General features: G+C 70.0%; 3 protein-coding genes across 9 annotated transcripts; 2 read left to right on the top strand and 1 right to left on the bottom strand.

The window, feature by feature from the left end:
* Window positions 1-128: 128 nt before the first annotated feature.
* On the top strand, window positions 129-7,908 carry CARNS1 (carnosine synthase 1). Of its 6 annotated transcripts, none has more exons than XM_074543662.1 (10): window positions 133-265; window positions 2,048-2,066; window positions 2,467-2,698; window positions 3,078-3,167; window positions 3,382-3,869; window positions 4,083-4,263; window positions 4,818-4,903; window positions 5,252-5,483; window positions 5,560-5,831; window positions 5,914-7,908. In XM_074543662.1, the coding sequence occupies exons 2-10, from the start codon at window positions 2,064-2,066 to the stop codon at window positions 7,138-7,140; spliced, it is 2,811 nt and encodes a 936-aa protein (XP_074399763.1). In that variant the 5' UTR covers window positions 133-265; window positions 2,048-2,063; the 3' UTR covers window positions 7,141-7,908. The 6 variants fall into 6 exon arrangements, with proteins under 6 accessions (XP_074399766.1, XP_074399763.1, XP_074399761.1 ...); XM_074543660.1 differs by having other exon boundaries at window positions 2,048-2,099; XM_074543664.1 differs by lacking the exon at window positions 133-265 and adding an exon at window positions 315-393.
* A 149-nt stretch (window positions 7,909-8,057) lies between these two features.
* Window positions 8,058-13,223, top strand: RPS6KB2 (ribosomal protein S6 kinase B2). 2 transcript variants are annotated; one of them, XM_074543676.1, is made up of 15 exons: window positions 8,058-9,022; window positions 9,957-9,991; window positions 10,104-10,224; window positions 10,312-10,380; window positions 10,445-10,592; window positions 11,241-11,298; window positions 11,379-11,479; window positions 11,553-11,643; window positions 11,727-11,817; window positions 11,933-12,040; window positions 12,123-12,185; window positions 12,261-12,338; window positions 12,418-12,525; window positions 12,597-12,709; window positions 13,039-13,223. In XM_074543676.1, the coding sequence occupies exons 2-15, from the start codon at window positions 9,960-9,962 to the stop codon at window positions 13,205-13,207; spliced, it is 1,350 nt and encodes a 449-aa protein (XP_074399777.1). In that variant the 5' UTR covers window positions 8,058-9,022; window positions 9,957-9,959; the 3' UTR covers window positions 13,208-13,223. The 2 variants fall into 2 exon arrangements, with proteins under 2 accessions (XP_074399777.1, XP_074399776.1); XM_074543675.1 differs by lacking the exon at window positions 8,058-9,022 and adding an exon at window positions 9,195-9,350.
* A 121-nt stretch (window positions 13,224-13,344) lies between these two features.
* On the bottom strand, window positions 13,345-15,285 carry PTPRCAP (protein tyrosine phosphatase receptor type C associated protein). Its single transcript, XM_074543679.1, has 2 exons — window positions 15,147-15,285; window positions 13,345-14,582 (listed from the first exon to the last, which is right to left on the bottom strand). The coding sequence occupies exons 1-2, from the start codon at window positions 15,147-15,149 to the stop codon at window positions 13,995-13,997; spliced, it is 591 nt and encodes a 196-aa protein (XP_074399780.1). The 5' UTR covers window positions 15,150-15,285; the 3' UTR covers window positions 13,345-13,994.
* Between the last annotated feature and the right edge of the window lie 37 nt (window positions 15,286-15,322).

Below are 15,322 nucleotides of genomic sequence, written 5' to 3'. Positions count from 1 at the left end.
TGCCACCCCCTCCGGTGTCCCGGTCCCCCCGGTGCCCCCGGGCCCGCCCCGCCCCGCCCCGCCCGAACAGGACACGGCGCCGCCGCCACCGCCGGGACCGGAGCGGGCAGAGCCGCTGTGCTGGGGCTGCGACAGCACCGGGACCGACACCGGGAAACCCCGCCAGAGCCCGACCCCGCCGCGACCGGAGCGGGGAGAGCCGCAACACCAGGAGAAACCGACACCGACGTACACCGACAGACAGACACCGGCACCGGCACCTCCGGTGGGTGCTGGCGGCGGGGGTGTCGGTGGGTTTGGAGGTGCCGGTACCGGGGGCACGGGAGCAGCGGGATGGGAGCGGGGGGTGTGTGCACACCTGTGGCACTGTGCAGGTGACAGCGCGGGTGACAGGTGAGTGATGATGTCCGTGACACGGTGACAGGGTGCAGGTGACAGGGCGGTGGCACGGTGCAGGTTGGGGGTCTGGGTGGCACTGCGGCTGACAGGGTGCGGGTGGCAGGGTGCAGGTGACAGGTAGGTGATGTGCGTGACAAATGCAGGTGGGTGACAGATGCAGGTGACAAATGCAGGTGGGTGACAGATGCAGGTGACAGGGTGCCGGTGACGGTGCGGTGTCGCAGTGTGGGTGACAGGGTGTGAGTGACAGATGCGGGTGACAAGACCCCGGTGATGGTGCAGGTGACGGTGACAGCCTGTGGTGGGTGACAGGGTGCACGTGACGGTTCAGGTGACAATGCGAGGGTGGCGGGATGCGGGGGTGGCGCGGTGACAGGGAGCGGGTGACAGCGCGTGCGGGACGCTGCGGAGCGCCAGCCGCGCTGGTGGCCCCGCGCCTGCCGGTGGCGGTGACGGTGACAGTGACAGTGTGACAGTGACGCCGCGGGCAGCTGGAACTAAGCCGGGGGACGTGCGTGCTGGCAGCTGCGCCGCGCTGGGGACAGGGGGACAGCAAGGGGGGCAGGGCGAGGGGCGTGCCCGGGCAGGGGACGCGGGACAGGGGGACAGGAGAGCCCCGCCAGGCCGAGCCACCCCCCGGCTCCCGCTGAGGCAGCTCGCTGCTGACGGGGACAGGGACACCGACAGGGGTGCCAGCGCCTGGCGCGAGGTGGCAGAGGGGACAATGGGGCTCTGTGTCGCCTAATCCGGGGCACGGGGCCGGGGGTTGGCACCCCGGGGTGGCGCGGGGGGGTTTAAAGGCCAGACCGGCCGGTGTCCCCTGTGCCAGGCGTCCCCGAGCCCTCGTCCCCTGCGCGCTCTCAGGCCACGGCTCCCACCCCAAGGTACCGGGCGACACCGCTGTCCCAGCCTGGGGACAGCACAGCACCTCCCAGCCGGGATGGAGGGGGACAGGGCGGGCCCGCGGCTGGGGCGGGCGCGGGCTTTGAGGGACCCCCGCAAATGGGTTTTGGGGGATCCTCGTGCCACGCCACCGAGCCGTGTGTCCCCAACGCTGTCACCGGGTGTCGGGCTTGGGGACAGCCTGGCTGCCAGCGGGCACCGCTCAGCTCCGTGCCTCAGTTTCCCTCTGTGCCCAGCTCTGCAGGGGTGGCACCTGCTGGGAGCGGGGACACCGGGGGGATGGGGACACCCCTGTCCCCGGGTCTGTACACCCAGGGCACCTTGGCACCCCCGGGACGGGGAGGTGCCCCCGGCTCTGCTGAGCTGGCACGGGATTACACTAAGCCGGAGGTGCCACCGGGGCTGGCACCGAGGGGACAACCTGAGGCCACCGTGACTGGCACCAAGGGGTCAATCTGGGGCCACCAGACCTGCCAACGAGGGGACAAGCTGGGGCCACAGGAGCTGGCACCGAGGGGTCAGTCTGGGGACACTGGGACTAGCACTGAGGGGACAACCTGAAGACACCGGAGCTGGCACCGAGGTGTGCCCAGGGAGCGTGCCAGGCTCTGGCGGGTGCCGCAGGACGGGTCCCCCCCCCGGGGAGCTGGGTTGTGGCAGCATCCCCAGCACTGGCGGGGATTGGCTGGGGAGGGTGGCATGTCCCCGGGGAGCCGCGCTGACTCTGCCTGTCCTTCTCTTGCAGCCCCTCTGCCACCAGGATGGTGAGTGGCCCCGGGTGGCGGGTCCGGGCGGAGGTGGGTGCCCATCCCGGGGTCCCGGCGGTGCCGGGCACTGGCGCGGGGCAGCGGGCAGCGCGGCGTGCTGTGCCCACCCGCCGCGTGACCCCGCGGGGACAAGGGGACGCTTTGTCCCGGAGCTGGCGGCCCCGGCGGCTGGCACTGCTGCCCCGCTGTCCCCGAGGCGGTGGCGCCGTGCCCGGTGCCCGCAGCCCCCCAGCGCCCCCACAGTGCCAGCCCCCCGTGCCCACCCGGGCTCCGTCCCCGTGACAGCTCCGTGCCGGACCCGTGACAGCCCCGTGACAGCTCCTAACCCCACGCCAGCCCCAGAGCACCCCCTTACCGCCGTGCCAGCCCCGTGCCAGCCCTGTCCCTGCTCCCGCAGCTCTCGATGCCCCAGGCGAGCCCAGAGCGGGTGCCCAGCCCCGAGGAGCAGCAGTGGGCAGGGCCCGAGGCGCTGTGCCCGGGCTGGCTGGAGGACGAGGCCCCAGATGGCGAAGTGCCCGGGGACAGCGGGGACCCCGACGGTGCCACCCACGCCTACGAGCGGCTCCAGAGCGCCCTGAGCCAGGAGGGGCTGCCCCCCACGCTGGACTGCTCCGCGGAGCCCCGCACGGGTTGGGGACATGAGGGGCGCGGTGCCAAGCTGGGACACGGGGGTGGCAGGGATAAGGGTTGTGGGCACGGTGCCAGGCTGGGACACGGGGGTGGCAGGGATAAGGGTTATGGGCTCGGTGCCAGGCTGGGACACGGGGGTGGCAGGGATAAGGGTTATGGGCACGGTGCCAGGCTGGGACACGGGGGTGGCAGGGACAGTGATGGGGGCTCTGTGCCATGCTAGGGACACGGGGGTGGCAGGGATAAGGATGGCAATGGGGATGCGGTGCCAGGCTAGGGACACAGGGGGTTTGGGGGCTCCCAGCCATACTGGGGTGCCACCGGCAGGGTGGCGCTAGGGTCCCCATCCCGAGGCTGTAACCCTTCCCTTCCTGGCAGGATTTGGCCCGCTGGACATGACCGTTTGCATCCTGGGCTCGCCCATCCCCTTCCTGCCCGTCCTGCTGGAGGGTGGCACCCGCTGCCCAGGTGGGTGCCATCCCCTTGTGTCCACACCCTCCTGTGCTGCCTGACCCGCACTGCGAGGGAAACTGAGGCATGGGAGCAGGGCGGCAGCAGTCTCCCGTGTCCCGTTAATCCCAGTACACACCAGTTCAGCAGCAAGTGCCCTTCCCACCCCCATGGGGGGCAGTTTGGGGCAGGGGGTGCCCACCACCGTGCCCACCGCCGTGTCCACCCGCAGGTGCCATGGTGCTGTGCCTGTCCCCCTCCTGGGCCAGCCGGGTGCCATCGGAGTCGTGCCCGGGCGCCTGGTCCCTGCTGCTCTCCCGGGGCGTCTCCTTCAAGGTGGGGGGGCACAGCGCCCTGGAGAGCTTCGTGCCGCCCCGCCGTGCCAACTACGTGACGGGCACCTTCTCACCGGGGGACCCTGAGGGCGGCTGGGTGGGCGAGCTGGCCCGTGACCTGGACTGCCCCACGGGGGGCTCGGTGCCGCTCGCCCACCGCCTGGAGGACGCGCTGCTCGCCCGCTGGGTGCTGGCGGCTCGGGCCAACCTGCCCGTGCCCCCCACGCTGGCGTTCGTGCTGGGCACCAGGGAGGACCTGCCCGCCCTGCCCGCGGCCCCCGCGGTGAGGCTGGTGCGGCTGCAGGACCCGCAGGGCCAGCAGAGCCTGGTGCAGGAGGAGGTGGGCGCCTTCCTGGGGGGCACCGCCATGGAGCCCTACGGCCAGGTGGGCACGGCAGGGCGGGCGGCGCTGGTGGCGCCGGGTGGCGCTGGGGGACAGCGAGAAGCACGGGGTGGGGTGGCTGTGAGGGTGGCGACCAGGTGGCACTGGGGGGCATGGGGTGACAGGAGTAGGTGCAGGGGATGGGGTGGCACAGGGTGACAGGGGTGGGTGCAGGTGGCACAGGGTGGCACGGGGGTGACACGGAGGTGCCCGCAGGTGGTGGTGCGGCCGGCGGGGTGGCGGTGGCGGGGGACAGGCGCCCGCAGCACCCACAGGAAGGAGGAGGGCGTGGAGGTGGCGCAGGCGGTGGGTGCCCGGCTCCGGGGGCTGACGGAGGAGGACAGCGTCCTGCTGGAGGCCATGGTGCCCACCGCCCGCCTGCCAGTGCCCCCCCCACGTAAGGCCCCCGCCCTCGGGCGCCCACCACCCTGGGAGGGGGGGGAAGAGACCCCCGGGGCCCCGCGGGTCCCTGCAGCTGTGCCGGCCACGTGTCTGTGCCCTGGGGAGGGCGGGTGGCTGCCATCGGGGTGCCCAAATTACTGGGGTCCTGGGGAGGGCACGAGGGTCACGCCCTTGGTCCCCTGGGTTAGGGTTGGGGGACAGTCTGCCACCTTGGACCCCCACGGACCCATGGGGAGAGGTGGGGAAGGTCACCCTGGACCCCCATTGTCCTCTGTGGTGGGAGGGAAAGTCACCCTGGACCCCCACGGTGCCCTGGGCTGGGCAGGGTGTTGGGGTGACCCCGTCTGACTCCCCGCAGTCCCGTGGGGCTGGGGATGGCAGTGGCCATGCTGCACCCCTCACTCCCTGGGGCTGGGCTGGGCCGGGGCCACCGCGGTGCCACAGGGAGCCCCAAAAGGCCCCGGAGGAGGAGGAGGAGGAGCGGGAGGTGGGGCAGGGCGGCCCTGTCCCCGCATGGCGGCCGTGCCTGCCCTGTCCCTTGCCCCCCAGGCAGCCCAGCCCCGCGGCTGCCCATGGCCCTGCGCATCTGCACCCTCGTCTGCAGGTCCTGGGGGGACCGGCCCCAGCTCTGCCAGGTACGGCCTGTGCCCACACTCCCTGTGGTGGCTCTGTGTGTCCCCAGCCTACGATGGCTCTCCCCACGTCCTGGTGGCCCCGGATGTCCCCAGGCTATGGTGGGAGGCTGTGGTAATCTGTGTGTTATGCCCTGTGTGCCTGTCCGTGTCCCCGTGCCCTGGTGGCCCTGGGTGTCCCCAGGACTGGTGGCCATCCACATCCATGCCTTGGGTCAATGTGTCACCCCACACCCCTGTGTCCTGGCGGCAGCTGCATCGCCAGGCTATGCGTTAGCAGCCAATGTCCCCGAACCCCCGAGGCAGCCGCTGTCCCCACACACGTGGGTGTCCCCGTGTCCCCACGCACAGGTGGCCTGCGCCGTGGGACGCGCGGAGAGCCCGGTGCGCCACGGCGCGGCGCTGCCGCAGGGCCTGGACTCCGGCCTGCAGCAGTGCGGGGTGGCGGCCCCCGGGCAGCGACAGGCGCTGGCCACGCGGCTGCGGGAGGCCACCGAGGCCGCCGCGGCCGCCCTGCTGGCCAGCGAGGCCGAGCTGAGCCCGCGGCAGCGCGGCGGGGACCGGGCCCGCACCGACATCCTGGGTGAGCGGGGCGCGGGGGGCGCCGCCGGTGCCCGCGGTCACCCCGCGGTGCTTGAGCTCGCTGTCACCGTCCCCAGGCGTGGATTTCCTGCTGGCGAGCGTGGATGAGGCGCTGGAGCTGGTGGCGCTGGCCACGAACGGGCAGCGGTGCCTGGAGACGTGCGCGCTGGCCGAGGCCATGGGGCGCGGCGTGGGCGAGCCCCGCGGGGACGTGCCGCGGCTGCTGGCCGAGGCCATGCTGCACCGGGCGCAGCGTCACCTGGTCGAGGGCAAGGACATCCTGCTCATCGGGGCCGGCGGCGTCAGCAAGAGCTTCGTGTGGGAGGCGGCCCGCGACTACGGGCTGAGGGTGAGGGGCTCGGGGTGCCGGGGGATGGCACAGCCCGGTGAGGGGCCGGCCGTGCCCCGGTGACGCCTCTCCGCGGCCGCAGATCCACCTGGTGGAGTCGGACCCGGAGCACTTCGCGGCGGGGCTGGTGCAGACCTTCCTGCCCTACGACAGCCGGGAGCACCGGCGCGACGAGGAGCACGCGGAGCGGGTGCTGGAGCTGCTGCGCTCCCGGGGGCTGCGGCCCCACGCCTGCCTCTCCTACTGGGACGACTGCGTGGTGCTGGCGGCGCTGGTGTGCCAGGGGCTGGGGCTGCGCGGCCCCGCGCCCGCCGCCGTGCGGGTGGCCAAGCAGAAGAGCCGCACGCACCGGCACCTGCAGCGCTGCCGCCGAGGCCGCCCGCCGCCCGCCGCCTTCGCCGTGCCCTGCCGCCGCCTGCGGAGCCACGGCGACGTGGAGCGGGCGGCGGGCGCCGTGCCCTTCCCCGCCGTGGCCAAGCTGGAGTTCGGCGCGGGCGGCGTGGGCGTGCGGCTGGTGGAGAACGCCGGGCAGTGCCACGCTCACGCCGCCCGCCTCTGGAGGGACCTGCGCGACGACGCCGACCACCCGGGCATCGGGCTGGGCTGGGGCAACGCCATGCTGCTCATGGAGTACGTGCCGGGCACCGAGCACGACGTGGACCTGGTGGTCTTCGAGGGGCGGCTGCTGGGCGCCTGGGTGTCGGACAACGGCCCCACGCGCGTCCCCGCCTTCCTGGAGACGGCGGCGTGCCTGCCCTCCTGCCTGCCCGCCGACCGGCAGGCGCAGCTGGTGCGGGCGGCGCTGCAGTGCTGCCGGGCCTGCGGGCTGCGCGACGGCGTCTTCAACGTGGAGCTCAAGCTGGGCCCGGCGGGGCCGCGCCTGCTGGAGATCAACCCCCGCATGGGGGGTTTCTACCTGCGCGACTGGATCCGCGAGGTCTACGGCCCCGACCTGCTGCTGGCCGCCGTGCTGGTGGCGCTGGGGGTGCCGCCCGTGCTGCCCGCCCGGCCCGCGCCCCGCACGCACCTGGCCGGGGTGATGTGCCTGGCCTCGGAGCACGGCGACACCCTGGCGGGCGGCGGCGGCATGGAGGCTCTGCGGGAGCTGCACGGCCGCGGGCTCGTCCGCCTCAACCGGCTCTTCGAGGAGCCCGGGGGCGCCGGCGAGTATGAGGAGCCGCTGCTGAGCGTGGCGTGCGCCGGGGCCACGCTGGCCGAGGCCTGCGAGCGCCTGCTGGGGCTCTGCCAGGGGCTGGGCATCGACTCGCCGCGGTATCCCGTGGAGCATTTCTTGTCCCACTTCAAATAGCGCCGGGCAGGCAGCGGGGAGAGCGGGGGAATGCGTGTCCCGGCACACCCGGCACACCGGCACCGCTCCCGCCTCCCCGCCGCCCCTCCCCGGCATCCCCCCGGCACCCCTGGCCTGGCACACCATGTCCTGGCACCCCCGCACCGCCCTGGATCCCAGGCACCTGCCCTGCCACTCCATTGCCTGGCATTCCCTTTTGTCCAGGCACTCCATCCCCTGGCATCCCCCGACTCTCCTGGAACTCCATCCCCTGGCACCCTGACATCCCATCCACTGGGATCCTCCCATTAACCTGGCACTCCGTCCCCTGGCATCCCCCGACTCTCCTGGTGCCCCATCCCCTGGCATCCTGACACCCCATCTCCTGGCATGCCCCACTACTCTGACACCCCAATCCCCGGCATCCACCATGTCCTGGCACCACATTCCCTGGCATCCCTGTCCATCCTGGCACTTCCTCATCACACTGACACCCCTCACCTGAACATTCCCCCTCTCCCAGTCCAGGCACCCCATCCCCCTGCCCTAGCACCCCATCCTCTGGCATCCCTCCATTACCCCAGCACCCCATCCCCCTGCCCAGCACCCCATTCCCTGCTTCCCAACGTCCCTCCCTGTCCCTTCTGCCCTGTCCCTACAGTCTGTCCCTGAAGCTGGGGGTCTGTCCCATGCCTGGGGACACACAGGGGGACACTGTCCCCTGCTGTCCCCGTGCCACCCCCAGGGTGGGGCAGCCAGGACCCCCGAAGCAGCCAGGCCACCCCATGAGAGCAGCAGGTGACACGTGAGGTGTTGGCACCTGCTGGCATGGGGACACCCCACAGGAACAAACCCTTATGGGGAGGGAGACCCCATAATGACAACGAATTATTGGGACATCCCATAATAACAAAGAAACGTGGGGAGACCCCACAATAACACACCAGCAAGGGGAGACCCCACAGTAACAGACTGAGGTGGGGAGGCCCCACAGTGACACCCGGGAAGGGAAAACCCCACAATAACAAACGGGGAGAACCCACAGTAACAAACCCGAGTTTAGGGGAGACTCCACAACAGCATACACTGAAAGGGGGACCCCACAATAACAAACTGGCATGGGGAGACCCTACAGTGATGGACCTGCACCAGGGGACCCTACAACAACAGAGGGGCACCCAGGGATTCCCTGGAGCAGCTCAGAAATCCTCTGGGAAAAGTTGTGTGATGTGATATAGGGCTGTCTCTGGGGAGGCCCTACAGTAACACCGGTGACCCCACACTAACACCCAGCCCCTGTAACGCCCGAGATCCAACAACAACACCAGGCACCCCACTCTAACACAGAGCCCTGCAGTTCCCTGACCCTACAATAACAGCAGTGACCCTACGATAACACCCACATCCTACAGCCCTCGCGACCCTACAATAACACCAGAGATCCTACAATAACACAGAGCCCCTGTAGCGCCTGAGAGCCTGCAATAATACACAGCACTGTAGTGCCTGAAACCCTCCAACAAACCCCAGTCCCTGCAGTGCCCCTGACCCTACAATAACACCAGCGACCCTACAATAATACCCAGCTCCTGCAGTGCCCCTGGCCCTACAATAACATCAGAGACCCTACAATAACACCAGAGACCCTACACCAACACCAGAGACCCTACACCAACACGCAGCCCCCACAGCAGCAGCAGTGACCCCACAACCACCCCAGTGACCCCACAACCACCCCGGTGCCCCGCAGCCCCACTCGTGCCCCTCAAACCCCGACCGGGATCTCCACGTGAGGTCACCGGGGTGTCCCCCTCTCTTCCTGCCCCTCCTCTGACGTCACGGCGGCGCCGCTGACGTCAGCGCGGCGCAGGGGGCGTGGCGGGCCGGGTCCCCAGTAAAGGCTGTGAGCGGCCGCGCTGTCTCTGTGCTGTTCCTGCGCCACCCCCGGGACCCCCGTCCCCGGGTCCCCCGCGCTGGGGACATCCCTGTGACGCGAGGGGGGGCGGGGCCGTGGGCGGGCCGTGGGCGTGGGCGTGGCCAGCGCGCGGGTTCCCCGGGGTCTCGATAAGGCGGTGACACGGGGGGCGTGGCGGGGGCGTGACCGCGTTGGGGGCGTGGCCATCGGGGCGGGTCCCCGGGGGTCCCGGCACGGCGCCGTCATGGCGGGGGTGTTCGACATCGACCTGGAGACCGAGGAGGGCAGCGATGGGGACGAGCCCGAGCTGGGCGCCGTGAGCCGGCAGCGGGGCGCGGGGGGCACCGGGGCTGCCGCCGGCACCGGGGCTGGGGCGGGGGGCGCCGCGGGGACGGGGGGCACCGGCAGCGGGACGGGCGGTGGAGGCGGCCAGCGGCACCGGGGCGCGGTGGGGACGGCAGGAATGGGGGTGTCGGGGGTGCAGGGGGTCCGCTGGGTGCCGGGAACGGCGGGCAGGGGCTTGGGGAGACGGCGGCAGGGCAGGGACGGGGGTCCCGGCGGTGGTGGGACAGGGGTGCAGCCGGGTGTCCGCGGGGACGGGGCACCGGGGCACCGGGGGCAGCCGCGGATCCCGGGTGGGCAGCGGGCGGCTCCCGCTGGGCAGGGCCCGGCCTCGGCCCCAAAACATCCGGCTGGGCCGGCTCGGCGCTGCCTCGCCCCGCGCTGCCGCGTCCTGCCCGCGTCCTGCCGTGTCCTGCCGCGTCCTGCCGTGTCCTGCCCGTGCCGTGCGTGTGTCCCCTCCTTGCCATGTGTACCCTCCCTGCCGTGGGTCCTCTCTGTGCTGTGTCTCCCCTCCTTGCCATATGTCCCCTCCCTGCCATGCGTCCCCTGCCCACCTCTGACCGCGAGTTCCCTCCCGCAGGAGATGGAGCTGGAGCCGCGGGGAAACGGCCTGGAGTAAGTGGGGACAGCCTGCGGGGGGTGTGCAGGGAGGGGACAGGCGGAGGACAGGCAGGGGACAGGCGGGGGACAGGCAGGGGGCTGTCCCCCTCACCCCCTCTCCCGCCAGGCCGGTGGGACACTATGAAGAGATCGAGATTTCCGAGAGCAGCGTCAACAACGGCCCCGAGCACATCGGCCCGCACTGCTTCGAGCTGCTCCGCGTCCTGGGCAAGGGTGGCTACGGCAAGGTGGGAACACGGCGGGACCGGGGACACTCTGGGGGTGCTGCAGTGTCCCCCGGCGGCGTCCCCAACCTTCCCCGCCCGTCCTTCCAGGTGTTCCAGGTGCGCAAAGTGCAGGGCACCAACACGGGCAAGATCTTCGCCATGAAGGTCCTGAAGAAGGTAGGGGCGCCCCGGCCCCCCCGACCCCCCCGGGGACCCCCCCCGCTCACCGCCTCCCCCCCAGGCCAAGATCGCCTGCAACGCCAAGGACACGGCGCACACCCGGGCCGAGAGGAACATCCTGGAGGCCGTCAAGCACCCCTTCATCGTGGACCTCATCTACGCCTTCCAGACGGGCGGCAAGCTCTACCTCATCCTGGAGTGCCTCAGCGGTGCGGGCGGGCCCGGGGCAGCCGCGGGTTGCTCCAGGGATGGCTGCAGATTGTCCCAAGGGGAGCTCAAGGGCTTCCAGGAATGGCTCAGGGGGCCCAGGGATGGTTAAAGTGTGACTTGGGGTGGCTACAGTGTCCCAGGAGGGTGTCCAGGGATGGTTAGAATGTGACCTGGTGGGGTTACAGTGTCTAGGAATGGCTCAGGGGGTCCAGGGATGGTTAAAGTGAGACCTGGGGTGGCTACAGTGTCCAGGGAGGGTGTCCAGGGATGGCTTTGGGTGTGCAGGGATGGTTAAAGCCTGGCCTGAGGTGGCTGCAGTGTCCAGGAAGGGTGTCCAAGGTTGGCTCAGGGGGAGCAGGGATGGTTAGAGTGTGACCTGGGGTGGCAACAGTGTCCAGGGAAGGTGTCCAGGAATGGCTTAGGGTGTCCAGGGTTGGTTAAAGCGTGACCTGGGGTGGCTATCGTGTCCAGGGAGGGTGTCCAGGGGTGGCTCACGGTGTCCAGGGGTGGTTTAAGGGTGTCCATGAATGGCTCAGGGGGTCGAGGGTTGGTTTAAGAGTGTCCCAGTATGGCTCAGATATTCCCAGGGGTGATTAAGGAATGTCCAGGGATGGCTCAGGAGGGTCCCTCTTGGGCTCTTTACGCAGGTGGAGAGCTCTTCATGCAGCTGGAGCGGGAAGGGATCTTCCTGGAGGACACTGCCTGGTAGGGATGAGGTGGTGGTGGGGGGTGTGGAAGGGGTGGGCACCCCGACATGGCTCACAGGCACCCCAATCCCACTGCAGCTTCTACCTGAGCGAGATCACGCTGGCCCTGGGTCACCTGCATTCCCACGGGATCATCTACCGGGACCTTAAGCCAGAGAATATCATGCTCAACAGCCAAGGTGGGCTTGGGGGGCAAACTGGGGAGCCTGGGGGTTTCTCTGGGGGCAGTGCTGACCCCCCCATGTCCCTCAGGCCACATCAAGCTGACGGACTTCGGGCTGTGCAAGGAGTCCATCCACGACGGGGCCGTCACCCACACCTTCTGCGGCACCATCGAGTACATGTGAGGTGGATGCAGCACTGGTGGGAATTTGGGGGGGTCTGTGCTGGCTCCCCATCCGCTCAGGGCCCCCCCTGCACCCCCAGGGCCCCCGAGATCCTGGTGCGGAGCGGGCACAACCGGGCGGTGGACTGGTGGAGCCTGGGTGCCCTGATGTACGACATGCTCACCGGATCGGCAAGTGCCACCGCTGCTCCCTCCCTGCTCCCTGGGGACCAGGGGGAACATCCCGGGGTCACCCCGAGCCCTCATGGCCCGCCTGGCTCCTCATGGCCCCCCTGTGCCCCCACAGCCGCCGTTCACCGCCGAGAACCGCAAGAAGACCATCGACAAGATCCTCAAGGGGAAGCTGGTGCTGCCGCCCTACCTGACTCCTGACGCTCGTGACCTCCTCAAGAAGGTGCCCCCCAAATTCCCTCCCCCACTTTTATTTATGTAGGTCCTGCCCCACCATTCCTATCTCTATCCCTGTTTCTCTCCAGTTCCTGAAGCGGAACCCCAGCCAGAGGGTTGGGGGTGGCCCCGGTGATGCAGCTGATGTGCAGGTACAGGGCTGGGTGGGGATGGGGTGTGCCAGGAGACACCCCCCAAATGCTGCCTGACACCCCCAAACCCCACAGAAACAGCCTTTCTTCCGCCACATCAACTGGGAGGACCTGCTGGCGCGCAGGCTGGACCCGCCCTTCAAACCCTGCCTGGTATGGGGGCCGAGGGGGGAGGCTGGCAGTGTTTTTGGGGGGCCCCGTGGGAGCAGGCGCCTGTTCCATGTTCCCGCAGCAGTCGGAGGAGGACGTGAGCCAGTTCGACACGCGCTTCACCCGCCAGACCCCCGTGGACAGCCCCGACGACGCTGCCATCAGCGAGAGCGCCAACCAGGCCTTCCTGGTAGGGGGGCACGGCCCCGGGGGGGACCCCTGGCACAGCCAGGCCCCCCCGTGACACCCCCAAACCCGCAGGGCTTCACCTACGTGGCCCCCTCGGTGCTGGAGAGCATCAAGGAGGGGTTCTCCTTCCAGCCCAAGGTGCGCTCCCCACGCCGCCTCAACAGCAGCCCCCGCACCCCCGTCAGGTACCGGGCACGGGGTGTGCCTGGGGTGGGGGGGTTTGGGATGGAGGTGCTTTGGGATGGGGGTCTCAGGGTGGGCACCAAGGAGGGGACAGGGGACAGTGCTGGGGGTGCAATGGGGGGGCTCAACCTGTCCCATCCTGGGGTACGGAGAGGCTGTAGGGCAGTGGGTGAGGGTTTGGGGTGCTTTGGGAATCAGGGTGGGCCGCAAGGGAGTGAAGAAGGAGGAGGGGAGGTCCATGGAGTATGGGGGGAGTTGGGGCCTCCTGGGGTGGGGAAGGAGCTCCGTGGGCACTGTCTGCCCCCCATCACCCCCTCCTGTGTCCCCCCAGCCCTGTGAAGTTCTCCCCCTTCGAGGCGTTCAAGCCGGTGGCCCCAGGAGACCCCATGGAGCTGGGGCCCCCCCAGGCGCCCCCACCCGAGGGCACGGCCCCCCTGCCCATCAAACCCTCGGGGGGGGCCAAGAAGCAGAAGGGGGGCCGGGGGCGGGTGCCCAGGTAGGGGTGGGGAGGGTGGGGGGTTTAGGGGGGCCTGGTGCTCCCCATGGGGTGGGGGGAACCCCACGGTGCTGCTCGTGCTCCGGGGGGCTCGCCCCCCTCCAGCACAGCCCCCTGCCCGCCGGGGTTGGGGGCACGGGGAGAACCCCCAGGGGTGTGGCCCCCCAGGGGTGTGTCCCCGAGGGCGTGGCCTTTTGGGGTGTGGCCCCTCTGGGGGCACGGCCTTTAGGGTGTGGCCCCTGGGGCGTGGCCCTGCTGCTGGATGTGTGCCAATAAAGGACTTGCTGAGGCTGTGGTGGTCCCTCTGCTGGGGCTGGGGGGGCTGGGGGAGTGGCCCACTGGGGGAGGGTCCGGGCTCTACCCCCTGTGTGCTGCCCCGCCCTGTTTTAGGCTCCTCCCACTTACCACACCCTTTTGTTGGCTCCACCCTCTTTTCTGCAAACCACGCCCCAGATCTGCTCTGTCCCCAGAGCTGCTCTTTTATTGGTCAGTGCAAATTCGGACAAGGCCCCTGCAGCCATCAGGAGCCTCGGGTGGGGGCTGGCAGGGGACAGAGAAGGGGTCCCTTTGCTGGCAGGGCTGTGGCACTACAGGGAGGTGACAATACAGGGTGGTGACATTCCAGGGAGGTGACACTACAGGGCGATGGCATTACAGGGAGTGACACTACAGGGGGGTGATATTACAAGGAGGTGACATTACAAGGAGTGACACTACAGGGCAGTGACACTACAGGGAGGTGACACCACAGGGAGATGACATCAAAGGGTGGTGACATCAGGCCGGTGATGTCACAAGGCGGTGACGTGTGGCCGTGCGTCCCCCCATGCCGCTGTCCCCGAGAAGGCGTGCAGGTCACTGAGCAGGGCCTCGGCGCTGCCCCCCGCCGCCTGCCCCTCATTCAGGGGGCTCTGCCCGCCCTCCGGCGCTGCTTCAGCCTCATCCTCATCCTCCTCCTTCTCGTCCTCCTCCTGTTCATCCTCCTCCTGCTCATCCTCCTCCTCCTCTTCCTCCTGTTGCTGCGGCCGCCGCTCCAGGCTCCATGGCATCAGCTCCTCATCCTCGTCCAGCACGGCCACCTCGCCGTGGCTGTCCCCGTAGCTGTCCCCGGGGTCCCCCGACGAGCGCAGGCGGTGCCACTGTCTCTGCAGCAGCTGCAGTGCCCGGCGGCCCAGGGGCCGGGGGTGGTAGCGGCCGGCCGAGAGGCGGCACAGGTGGTGCCAGGCCAGCGCCAGCCCCAGCACCAGGCACAGCAGCAGCCCCAGCAGCGCGGCCACCGTCCGGTCCTTGCGGGCCACCGCGGGGTCCCCGGCCGCCACCGGCGCCGCCAGCAGTGCCAGCAGCAGCGGCAGCAGCAGCGGGTGCCATCGCGGGGCGGCCTGCGGGGAGGGCAGCGGGGTCACAGCGTGCCAGGCACACGTGGCTTCCCGGAGCTGGGACGCAGGGAAGGGCCGGGGCAAGGTACAGGGCACAGGACAAGGGCCGGGGAGGGGGAGGTGACCCTCGGGGAGGAAGCCGTGGGTGGCGGGTGCAGCAGCACCTAAAGGTGCTGGGGGAGAGGAACCGGGTCCTGCCACCCCGCATGGATGCACAGCCCCCCGAGAATCCCCTGCCCACAGGGCTGCAGCCCCACGGCACCCCCTGCCAAAGCCCCAGGGCCCCCCAAAGCCAGCACACACAGTCTTCACAGCCCCCAACCCCACCCCAAAACCTGACCCACTCCCAAGCCCACCATGCTCCCCTGACGGACCCCCCCTCCTTCCCCCCAACCCCACTGTGCTCCTCTTATCCCCCCAAACATTCCAGACTCCCCTTACCCTCCCACTCTCCCCAACCCCACCCTGGCTCCCTGATCCTGACTCCCCCAACCTGTCCCCCATCCCGTGGGCTCCCAGCCCCCCCCCCCCCCAGTCTCCCACCCTGCCCGTTTTTGGGGTGCTCACCATCAGCGGGGTGCAGCCAGAGCGGGTCCCGATGCCGCCGGTGCGCTCCGAGATGGGGGAGCCCCCCCCAACTTCCTGCCCCGTGCAGCGGATGTGCCGAGCGGGGGGGGCCGAGCCTGCACCCCCTCACCCCCTCTGCAGCCCAAAATGCCGCCGGGTGCCCCCCCAACTTCCTG

This window comes from Zonotrichia albicollis, chromosome 6 (assembly GCF_047830755.1).
Source record: "Zonotrichia albicollis isolate bZonAlb1 chromosome 6, bZonAlb1.hap1, whole genome shotgun sequence".
Lineage (NCBI taxonomy): Eukaryota > Metazoa > Chordata > Aves > Passeriformes > Passerellidae > Zonotrichia > Zonotrichia albicollis.
This window is presented reverse-complemented; position numbering and strand designations above follow the sequence as displayed.